Source organism: Adiantum capillus-veneris, chromosome 21 (genome assembly GCF_014529385.1).
Source record: "Adiantum capillus-veneris isolate H3 chromosome 21, ASM1452938v2, whole genome shotgun sequence".
Taxonomy (NCBI): Eukaryota; Viridiplantae; Streptophyta; class Polypodiopsida; order Polypodiales; family Pteridaceae; genus Adiantum; species Adiantum capillus-veneris.
The window spans coordinates 133,581,251-133,592,933 of NC_140951.1; the positions used below are offsets into that span (position 1 = coordinate 133,581,251).

At 43.0% G+C, this 11,683-nt stretch overlaps 1 protein-coding gene across 3 annotated transcripts; it reads left to right on the forward strand.

The window, feature by feature from the left end:
- The first annotated feature begins 7,131 nt into the window (after window positions 1–7,131).
- Window positions 7,132–10,600, forward strand: LOC147431764 (vacuolar-processing enzyme-like). 3 transcript variants are annotated; one of them, XM_086494265.1, is made up of 10 exons: window positions 7,134–7,316; window positions 7,405–7,533; window positions 7,762–7,926; window positions 8,070–8,226; window positions 8,521–8,606; window positions 8,761–8,960; window positions 9,248–9,296; window positions 9,380–9,634; window positions 9,844–10,041; window positions 10,156–10,600. In XM_086494265.1, exons 2-10 carry the CDS (start codon window positions 7,444–7,446, stop codon window positions 10,369–10,371), a joined length of 1,416 nt encoding a protein of 471 aa, XP_086350391.1. In that variant the 5' UTR covers window positions 7,134–7,316; window positions 7,405–7,443; the 3' UTR covers window positions 10,372–10,600. The 3 variants fall into 3 exon arrangements, with proteins under 3 accessions (XP_086350392.1, XP_086350391.1, XP_086350390.1); XM_086494264.1 differs by having other exon boundaries at window positions 7,134–7,533; XM_086494266.1 differs by lacking the exon at window positions 7,762–7,926 and having other exon boundaries at window positions 7,132–7,533.
- Window positions 10,601–11,683: the final 1,083 nt, after the last annotated feature.

Sequence of the window (11,683 nt, forward strand, 5' to 3'; positions counted from 1 at the left end):
AAGAGGATGAAGAAGATGCAGAAGAGGATGTCCTGTTTCTCGCATTTTTCTTATCTTGCTTTTTATCATCCCTCTTTGAATTATGGCGTGGAGAAGAGTATGATGGTCTTCTCCGCTTTGGTGGTGATGGAGAGCGTTTAGCCCGTCGTCTTCGTGGAGCCATCTCCGCCGAGGTGGCGGGAGACTCGCTTCTTTTTCGTTCCTTCGGTGAAGGCTCTTGAGTTGTCCTTTGGGAAGGAGATGCATCATCTAGAATTAAATTCTTGAGCCCTTCGTATGGATTCTCTTCTTCTTCGCGAATCAGAGAGAGACCTCTTTTGGTAGTCTCACAAGGAGGCTTCCTAGGTGTTCTCTCGTCATGGTGATGAGCTTGGAGAATCCCGTGAGCACGGAGCTGCCGTTGCACTTCATTTTGGAGGGATGGATTGCCCATGGCTTGTTGAAGCCTAGAAACAAGATAGTTAACAAGCATTGAAGCATCATTAGTAGCTTGCTCATGAGCAAAATCAAAGTTATCAACAATAATTTCACTCTCTTTACTATTGTCAGCCATTCTAAAAACTTTTAGGTGTACTTTGGCACTTCAAGCCCTAGTTGCTACTCCTCTTTACCCTTTTAGAAAAAGCACTCAAGCTACTGTACCCGTGGCTCGAATACCATTAATTGCAAGGAATAGAAGAGAGGGTCTTTCAACACCAAAACAGCACCGACTCCTGTCAAGCTTCTAATAGCTCAATAGTGGTTAGCCGTAGGCAAGCCCCGTAGGACTCCACTATTAAGACCATAGCTCTCGACGGTGATGCCCCGTTAACTGCACAAAGGCAGGCGCACTGCAAGGCTGAAAAATCCCTATTCTACTTACTCACAGGCAATTAATAATAAACACCATTTGTAGCTAGCTTGAGGACCTCCCTTCTTGAGCAAGAAAAGAGAAACCTTGAGCTTTGATACCAATGTAACATTTCATGGCCTAATAACTTGTGTGTAGCGGAAATGAGCATGAACATAGTGGGCATTTCATTAGAATACATTCCTAATGAGAATTACAAGAGTGCTTGGGTGGAGAGAGCAACAAAAAGCATAACACCTAGTTAGATAGCATCGACAATACTTTCAAAAGAGAGAGAAATTAAGCTAATGACAACATTTGAGGACCGGATTTGCATGGAGCCGGTCCCCCCTCCAAAAGGCTTTGTATTATGGTTTCTCCCATCAAGAGAGACATTGTACAATACAATTCTTTGTGTTCCTTCAAGACTAGCTAGTGCAATGAAGATGAAAGCTTCATGCACTAAGCAAACACTTAGCAAACACAACTTGAATTATCCCAGTTCTCAGACCCAAGACCTCACACACCTTCGAAGATGGTGAGAGCTAGCAGGGTATGAGAGTAGATTGAGAGGAAGAAGGAGTATCTTACGAGAAAGATGTACATCTCCTCACATAATCACTCATATTAGCATAGCTTAGCTTAGTAATTACCTTGGTAGAGGAGATGAGCATGCATTGAAGCTTGGCTCTTGGTTGGATTTGCATCCACATGCCAAGAGAGTGTTGATGTAGGCTTCTATCTCACAAGCTTGGAGTAGGTGGTGAGTTCTCCATTAAAGCTTGGGAAGAGATAGTATTCTCTTTCTTCACACATGAGCTTGTGTGAGTGTGTGTGTGTGTGTGTGATAATGCCTTGCAAAAATCAGCCCCCTCTCTCTCTTGGGCGAGCCCCCTTGCTATTTGCTCTTGCTCCAGCCTCATTGGCCCTCCCCAAGTCAAGCCAATCACAATTAAGGAGCATAAGTGATAGCCTTTTGACATGTGTCTCCCTTTCCCCTTTTGTGAGAGCGTTAGGTAATTAAATAATTAAACTAAACTCTCATTGGACCCCTTTGCCTCCTGGCCAATAGGAATCAGGCAAGCCATTGGGCTCCTGAATGCTCATTGGACCCCTTGGGAGACTGCCCAATAGTCTTCTAGGAGACTTAATTCTCATTGGTTTCTTTTATTAAATGTTTTTAAATTAATTAAACTAGATTTACTCTAGCTTAATTCTCATTGGTCCACTTCAAGGGTCATCCAATAGAAACTGGGCACACCTTGTGGGCATCTAGCCTAGGGAGCTGACATGTGTCCCTCATTCCCTTTGTGTAAAGGGAGCCTGTGTATGTGTGTGTGACTTTCTCTCTCATCCCCTAGAAGAAGGGCTCGCCCCCTCCCATGTAGGGATATGCATTGACTTTGGAGAGCACACAAAGCATCCAATTCCCCCTAAGCTTTAACCCTTTGGAGACAACCTTTGAATTTTGGAACCTTAGCATTTTGGAAGTCTTAATGGGCTGAACCTTAGGGTCTTTTTAGCCCATTGTTGCACATGGCTCTTTTGCAGATGGCCCCCCCTTTGGATCCCTACTGTGGCCGGTCTGCTAGCTTAACCAATATTCTAGCCTTTTTTCCCCTGGTACTTCCCCACATTAAATGATCAGTTTAATATGAGAAAATCATTTAGGAGAATTAGATATTGATTATTATGACATATTAACCCGAATCTAGACAGATTCTACTTTCTGCTAAGGAATTCGAAACGCGGTCCAGATCAGCGACGCGTATGCAGTCCACATCAGCAAGATCCGCTCATAACAGCTTTCGTCTCCAGTTCTCACGGCACTTTCTTCCTGTTTCGCCTCTGTGTCTAAATACAACTGCACAAAGCAAAGCATCGGTAGCTGCATTTACAATATCGATAGTGAGGATATCTAGGATATTTGAAAATCTGCACATTATGGCATTCGGTCTATTGAGTTGCAAGGACGAGGCATTGAAAGCATCGCCCTCCCTCTCTGAATCCTCTCGTTTGTGCCCACACTCTGTACAAACGTTCCGTTTTGACAGACGAAATCTGCGCTCTCTCTCTCTCTCTCTCTCTCTCTCTCTCTCTCTCTCTCTCTCTCTCTCTCTCTCTCTCTCACACACACACACACACACACACACACACACACACACACACACACACACACACACAAACAGACCATCTCTATCTCTCATTGTCCCTCAGCTCCATGCGGCACATTGGCCCGCTCGTCTCCAAACTCTTAGCACTGCATCAGCGCGTCTGTACTCCACCTGCGACGAATGCCGTGGAAAAAATATGCACTTGACAGATGCACAACAGGAGCTCTCTCTCTCTCTGTCTCTCTCTCTCTACCCACGTGCCGTCTCCTCCCTTTTTTCTTCTCCAACGCATAGGAGGATCTGTCGAGATTCTCCTGAATAAACCCCATTTCAAAATTGGGGACACCTACTAGAGTAAGCAAATGTGCAAATTTCTTTTGAATGACCAATGTTTTTGTCTTATAAGACTAGTTCTCTTTTTTATTGTGCACAAATTTTATTACTATGCATGCTTAGAATCATGTTTGTGATGACGACGTCTCTCAAACACCAAGTAGAATTTGTCACTCTACTTGGGAGAATGAAATGGACAAAAGAGTAGACATGCTTACGGCAGCTATGTCTCCCAAGCACCAAATGGATTAGTCATTCATCTTGGAAAGATGTCATAGCCGGGTTGAAAGGGATCCTCTACCTGCTAAGCAAGATTGACTAATGACTAAGGCTTTATCTCTTCTACCTCATACTCGAGGACAACTATGATTTCAAGAGAGAGGTAATGTCATAAAATTCAATATCTAACCAACCCAAATGATTTTCTCATATTAAAATGATCATTTAATGTTGGAGAATAAATGGGAACAAGGGTTAGAATATAGACATATGCTTACAGATCTATCTCACCATGGGGCCAATGGCAAAGTGGTCCAAATGAGAGATGGTCTGTCAAAGAGCAAGGCTACCCAATGGAGCTTAAAGACCTTAGGGTTAGCTTCATTAACGACCTCCAAATGTTAGTGTTAAAAGTCCTTTGACCTTAGGTAAGCTAGGACTGAGCTTGAGGTGGGAACCCGGCCCGAGCTTGAGGTGCTTGTTGTGTTTGTTGATATCTAAGGTGCTTGAAGTTCTTGTCGTGCTTGATGACTAAGGTGCTTGAGGTGCTTGTTGTGCCTGATGACTAAGGTGCTTGAGGTGCTTTTCGTGCTTGCTGACTAAGATGCTTGAGGTGCTTGTCATGCTTGTCGACTAGGGAGCTTGAGGTGCTTGTGGGAACACTACCCAAGCTTAAGGTGTTTTGTCATGCTTGCTGACTAAGGTTCTTGAGGGTAAGGTGTTTTACAAAGTCAAAAATATCCCTACAAGGAGGGGGCGAGCTCTACAAGAGGGGACTAGAGAGAGAACACACACCCTCACACAAGGCAAGCTTGGTACAAAGAAATCAAACAGGACACTTGTCAAGCTCCTCCTCATGTTGCCCTCATGGTGTGCCTAAAGCCTATTGGTTGGCCTCCCAAGGGGTCCAATGATAAATTAGTTAAAGCATTTATCAAGTCCTCTCTCTCAAAGGGGAAAGGGGAACACTTGTCTCAATCCTACCCTTGTTGCTTGATATGCTTTTTGTAGGCGATTGGCTAAGCCTGGGAAGGTCCAAAGAGCTTCAAGCATGAGCTACAAGGGGGGGTCAACCAAAGCAATAAGGCACCCTGCTTGAGGGGTATACTCTCACACATACTCACACACACTCTCATTGTGTGAAGTGAAAAGTGCAAGAGCTCCATCTCCTTCTCCAAGCTAGTAGAGAAGTTGAGAGTCTACACCAACACTCTTGGCTATGGAATGAAAATCCAACCAAGAGCCATGCTTCAATGCTTAAGCTTGTCATATTCTCCATCTTTATTACTATGCTATTATCTATTGCTAGCAAGAAGAGTGATGATAAGTGAGGAACTACTTCTTTCTCCTATGGAATGTTTCTTCTTCCTCTTCCCTACCCTCATTCCCCGTTAGCTCTCTCCACCTTCGAAGGTGTTTGAGGCCTTGGGCCTGAGGCTTGGGATAGTTAATGCTTTTTGCAAATTTTATGTTATGCTCGTGATACATGAAGCTTTCCATCTCATTGCATCACCTAAGTCACAAGGAACACAAAGATTGTATTGTACCAAGTCTCTCTTGATAGGAGAATCTATAATACAAATGCTTATTGGAGGAGGGAATCTGTTCTCAACTCTTGTCATGTTCTCTAAACTCTCTCTCTCTCTCTCTCTCTCTCTCTCTCTCTCTCTCTCTCTCTCTCTCTCTCTCTCAAAAGTATTGTTCATGCCAAGTTAACTAAGTACTATTTTTATGTTGCTACCATCAATTAAGTTCACCCTCTATGCTCACAAAGTATTCTCACAAAAGTGCTTCCTTTAATTTCCTAATTCCGCTACTCTTCATAGGTCATTTACATTACAACCACCATGAGAAACGCTATGAATTGCTAGCGTTTTGAGAAGCGTTTCGCCGGCGCCTTGCTACCCACAAGCTCAAAGCTCCCTTCAAAATGTGCTTCTACTCTCCAATGTGCTCTAATACCATGTCAATGTTGATGGCAATGTGAGTAGGTGCAAAGCAAGGCTTGTGGCAATGGTTATGCACATACATATGGGATTTGAGACGTTCATCCATGTAATCGAGATGCCTAATGTTTGTGTGTTTATTGTAGTGGTTGTAGCTTTAGGTTCGGTATTGAAATAAATAGATGCAAAGAATTGGAAATTTTTAGATGAGATTGTCTTTATGGAGCAGCCACAAGTTTATGTGAATAGGATGGCCTTGTATACATGTTAAACAACTCAATCATTATATAGATTGGAGCAAGCACCCAACTCTTGTTATGAGAGGATTGTGCCATTCCTCATCTCTTTGGATTTTGAGATGTCTGATACATATCATTCATTGTATGTGTGAAAAAATGATGCAGAAATTGTGATTATTTACATCTATGTGGATGACTTGATTGTTGGTGGTGATAATGTGGCTAAAGTAGAGGGTGTACATTCCCTACTTATGTAGGAATTTGAGATGAAAGATTTGGGATATTTGTGCTACTTTTTGGCCATTGAGATTATTTGCACACAAGAGTATGTATAGCTGTCACAAAAGCAATATGCTTTGGACATGTTGACAAAGTATGGTGTGGTTGATTGTAAAACTATTGCAATGCCCTTGGTTCAAAATTTGAAGTTGGGTAATGATGTAGTTTAAGGGAGTGCTGCTATCACATGGGGTAGGAAGAAGAAACCTACATTTTCTTTATCAAGTACAAAGGCAGAGTACGTCGATATTGCAATGATGGCATGTGAGGTATCGGTTGGGATTGCTACTTTAGGTATAGAGGCCGATTGTGGTCTATTATGATAACCTTGGCATCATACATTTGTCTCAGAACCCAATGTTTCATGTGAGAAAGAAGCTCATTGAAGTGCATTGCCACTTCATCATAAAGAGGATCTTGGCAAGCAACATCAACCTTGAGTACGTGACAACAAATGAGCAGGTTTCAGAAGGCCCCTGGGGTGCTGAGCAACACTTCGTATACAAGAGATGGAATTGAGATTGAGGGGGAGTGTTGAGATGTCAAGCTCAACGTGTACTACTCCTGGATGACTATCATTGACATCCATCATCAGTAGCATGCCTTGGTGGATACTCATATCTTCGCTAGTGATACTACAGCTAAACTACACCCACTTGGTCTACCTATTGGAGTGATGGCACACTAATCCATCTAGCTCACTCAGTAGTGTTTCACACTAAACTGGTGTATTAGTTATGTTGTACTTTCAAAATATAGGCTCTTCAAGTTCCTTCATGTGCCCAAAAAGAGAGAGTTCATGTGAGGCCTCCTAGTGAGACCTCCAAAAGAGGAACCTCTTTGGGTAATGATGAGGAATTAAAGCACATATCCGCAAAGTTTCATTACTACTGACATCTATTGACTCCCAAATTAAACATCCAAACGCAAGCTCCTTCGATCAACCTACGACACAAAATTCAGGTATACTACTACTGTACAATTTAGACACATGCATATCATACGCGAATATACCATTAATCATGGCACACTAGTTGCCGACATGGATGGCATAGATCCTTGGGAAAAACATGCCCCAATTCTCGTCCCTTGATGGTTCCATTACTACCCCGTGGTGTATAATGTTGAGGCTCTCTCTCTCTCTCTCTCTCTCTCTCTCTCTCTCAAATTGCAAATCAAGGGGCTTAAATTGCTAGCAGAATCGAAGCTACTTTGGACAGCTAGTGACCTGCATCGTCACGTCTGACTCACGTGTCCCGCTCAAATTGGAAGCTTGCTATTTTGGATACGCTTCACGTGAGGGTGATGAAGCAGGCTGCAGCAGTGCTGCTGCTGCTCCTCTCGGCTCTCATCAGAGGTCCACTTCGCCTCTGCAATTCATGGCCTGTGTGTTGGTCTTATTGTACATTTTGGCTTACCTTGCATTCGTATCCTCGGCGCGTCAGGAACCATGGAGCCTCTCTCCTTTCCCCCCCACCATCCTCATGCCTACTGACGACACCTCTCAAGATTATCGAACCAGATGGGCAATCCTTATTGCAGGCTCTTCTGGTTATGGGAATTATCGGCATCAGGTCCTTTTTCTCTCTCCCCTTACACGGAAGCACGCTCCTTTGTATAGAAAGAGAAATGCACACTTAAAGAGGACAGAAATGCAGACTTGAAGCTACCCACAAATGCACTGGTGCGCACACTCGCATGTGCACACATGCACGTGCGTGCACACGGAGACACACAATTTAATTAGCAGTGGAATTTGGATTAATATCATGGTGAATTGAGTGATGTCTCTTGGAGTGCAGGCTGATGTGTGCCATGCCTACCATGTCTTGCAAAAAGGGGGCTTGAAAGAGGAAAATATTGTTGTCTTTATGTATGATGACATTGCTGATAGCCCTCTCAATCCACACCCTGGAACTATCATCAACAGTCCTCAAGGAAAGGACGTCTATGCTGGGGTTCCGAAGGTGTGTGTGTGTGTGTGTGTGTGTGTGTGTGTGTGTGTGTGTGTGTGTGTGTGTGTGTGTGTGTGTGTGTGAGAGAGAGAGAGAGAGAGAGAGAGTGAGAGAGAGAGAGAGAGAGAGAGAGAGAGAGACTCTTTGCACTGCAGGATTACACAGGTTCAAATGTAACGGTAAGCAATTTTCTTGCTGCTTTCCTTGGAAACAAAAGTGGCGTTGTAGGCGGAAGCGCGAAAGTCATTGACAGTGGACCAGAGGATCACATTTTTATGTTCTATTCAGACCATGGTGGCCCAGGAATTTTAGGTATTCTGAATGTGCAAAGTGTGTTGTTTTGTGCATCCAAAACTTTTCTTGTTTTTGAAACTCTGGAAGCATTGTGTTGTCTCAGCATCCTTAAGATGGCATGACTGTTGGAGAAGCATTCTGATTTATATAGAGGATTCTCAAGCTCGCACTTTTCTATGTGTAAACTTCCCTTCTGATTTGTGTGCAAAGAGTTTTGGCTTGGCCTTCTCGATATTGGACTTATGCCATTTCTGATGTTGCTTTTCTTGAGTAGCTAGCCAATTCACCCTCTTACAAAGTGGAATTTTGCAGGAATGCCAACAAACCCCAACCTTTTTGCAATTGATTTGGTTGCAGCTTTCAAGAAGAAGTATGAAGCAGGAGGTTACAAAAAAACGGTAAGCGATTAGTATTCATAGTGAAGACGGAACATAAAAGACTTTGTTATTGGAGCTGTTTGAATGCTGTTAGTGGGCTACTGTGTGCACTTGATATAATGTAGAAGGGAGGGGCATGTTTTGCGTTTTCATGCTTGAACTTTGATGTAAGCAGGTTGTATATCTTGAGGCTTGTGAAAGTGGGAGCATATTCGAGGGAATTCTTCCAAATGATCTGAATATATATGCGACAACAGCTTCTAATGCCGTGGAAAGCAGCTGGGGAACATACTGCCCAGGCATGGTTCCAGCACCTCCACCTGAGTATTTAACTTGTCTTGGAGACCTATATAGTGTGTCTTGGATGGAAGACAGGTAAATGCTTTAGTGTAGTTTCTATGGATGAAAGCCTACTAATTCTCATATTCATGGTAGCTGTTGAATTCTCAAGTCAGTTTAGTCTTCCATCCTCACACACTCATTCATCATGAGACACACACCCACCCACCCACCCCATCACTATACCATGAAGAAAAATTCATCAAAATTAGCTATAGCTGCTACCATGCACATACTTTTTACTGCAAGCACCTGTTTTGTTGGACTAAACATTTTGCTTTTTTATCGTCATTCATGACTTTGTTACTATGTCTTACGGACAGTGAAACACACAATTTGAGGAATGAGAGCCTGCAAGAACAATACGAGACTGTTGGTGATACAAATTCATTGAGACTTGCTTCTAATTCAGCAAATGTTGCAAGCATACTGAGTTTTTGTTTCACTGTTTTTAGGTGAAAGCTCGAACCTCAAACTACAACACGTACACATCAGGATCCCATGTGATGTGCTATGGGAGTCTCAAAATGAGTGGGGACAAGGTGTTTGCGTACATTGGCAATGATCCTGCAAATGAGAATTTTAATGAAAGGGATGAAGTCGATAGACTGCTTTCAGTCAATTTTCCATGCAAGAACAAGGAGGTACATAAGAGTTATTCGACAGGCATCACACAAAGAGATGCAGATATTCTCTACCTATGGCATAAGGTTAAAATCTGAACTTCTTATGGTTTGCTTCTTTTATCTTTTTTGTTTATCTACATATTTGGGTTGATTCACATCCTCATAATGTGGCTGCTCCATTTTCGCGGTTTTCATGTTTGCCTTCCTTTGCTTGCATTTGAGGCTTGCTCATCATCTGAAGGTTAATTTTCTAATGAGGTTTAAGCGGCACTTGAACGCTGTCTATTATGCAGTTCAAAGCAGCTGAAGAGGGATCTAATTCCAAGTTTCAAGCCGAAGATGAGCTTTTTGAAGCCTTGAGTGATCGAAAACGAATTGATCAAAGTGTTGAGCTCATTGGAGAGAATCTTTTTGGAAAAGAAGAGGCGCAGTCCGTTTTTGGTAGGAGGTGGTCTCCTTTAGTGGATGATTGGGATTGTTTGAAGGCTATGGTGAGAGCATTTTATTTCTTCATGTCTCTGCCATCTGGTTCATTCAAGTCCTTTACATAGAAGTCGTCTTAGTAAGTTTTGTTGCACTGAAGCTAGTAATGATGATTCTTGCAGGTTCAGGCTTTCGAGGATCATTGCGGCTTGTTAACTTCATATGGTCTGAAGCATATGAGAGCTTTTGCCAACATTTGTAATGCAGGAGTTGATGTGTGTAAGATGGAAAGAGTGTGCTCAGATGTTTGTGATGTGGCGGCAACTGCAACATCGGCAGCTGAGCACTCGAGTGCAGCATTGAGTGTGAAAACGGTTCCCGTGAATTCTTTGCATTAGGGTGGCATGCACTTTCATGGATATTGTTAGCAGTGACAAAGCACTCAATGGCTTGCAAGCTATATATGGGACCTTCTGAGCCTTGGGATGCAGGGTCTCCTTTGTTTGTTTTTGTTTTTAGTCTTTTTGGTGTGCAAGGATGTCTATTGTTGTACATATTTACTGGAGTTTATCAGGTGTAGAGTTGGATTTTGTTGAATGTGCTTAATACATATTCATGTTCCAATTATCTTCTTCCCAACCTTTTTTTTGGTCTGCCATGCCTGGCCTATGCAAGGCGTTCTCGTCTCCAATTTCCCCCCTGCAAGGTTTAGGCCCGTCCCCCCCCTCCCCCCCCCCCCCCCCCCCCCCCCCCCCCTTTTCCCCTTTTGTCCAAAGGAGCTAGCTTGGTTGGTTGAGCACTAGATCACCGTGACCTGGGTCATCGGTTCGAGTGCAGCCAAGTGACCCTTGTAGCGCTCATGGATGTTTTATCGCCTCGCATGGGATGTGCGATTTGCTACACACAAGAGGGATCCCCTTTTTTTTTTCATAGGATATATACCAAGGGCAAGAGTGTGTTGTGCGCTTGGAGGCTATATTTCAGGCCAATCTTGTGATCCTAAACTTTGCTTCCGTCTTGGGCTCGGGATTTGTCTCACCATCATGGTCAGGCGCACGTCCACATGTGTGGGCGTGTGCGTCTTGGTCAAGGGGGAAGCTCCATGCAATTTTCCAACAATACTATAATTTGTTTGGGGTGGATTTGTTGTGGAACTAAAATTAAGGAAGAATATTGATTAGTTTTCTTGACCCTTGCTGAGTGATCCTCGTGGAGTCTTACATCACAAAATTTTGAAAAAGATTACCAATTGTTTGATGCATGTAAAGCTGTTGTAGATTTAAGAGTTTCTTTCTGACCATAGGGCTCATCAAAAGAGCAAAGTAGAGTTGGGAAGTTGAAATGTTTCATGTGGCTCAGGCTAAGAGTTCAAAGAAAAGAAAAATTAGTTGCAAAGAATTTTTTTTTTAAGTTTGTTAGCATAGTCTTGTATGGATTAGTTAATCACGATGGTTTTCTCGTGAAGTAGTGCCCAAGCCAATCATCTCACAAGTGTTGCTCTATGGTGGAATGCCATGAAGTAGCATGGAAAGTGCCCTTGTCATGCCTACCTTGAGTAAAGGTGGTAGGAGTGGTTGTTGAGGTATAAAGCCCAATGTGGTTGCCCAGGTAAGTGGGCTGGCCGCCAGGTATGTACACATTCTTTTGTAAAAACCTAATAAGAACTCACTATGCTCTACACATTACAGTAAAGTGAGTTCACCATATCGT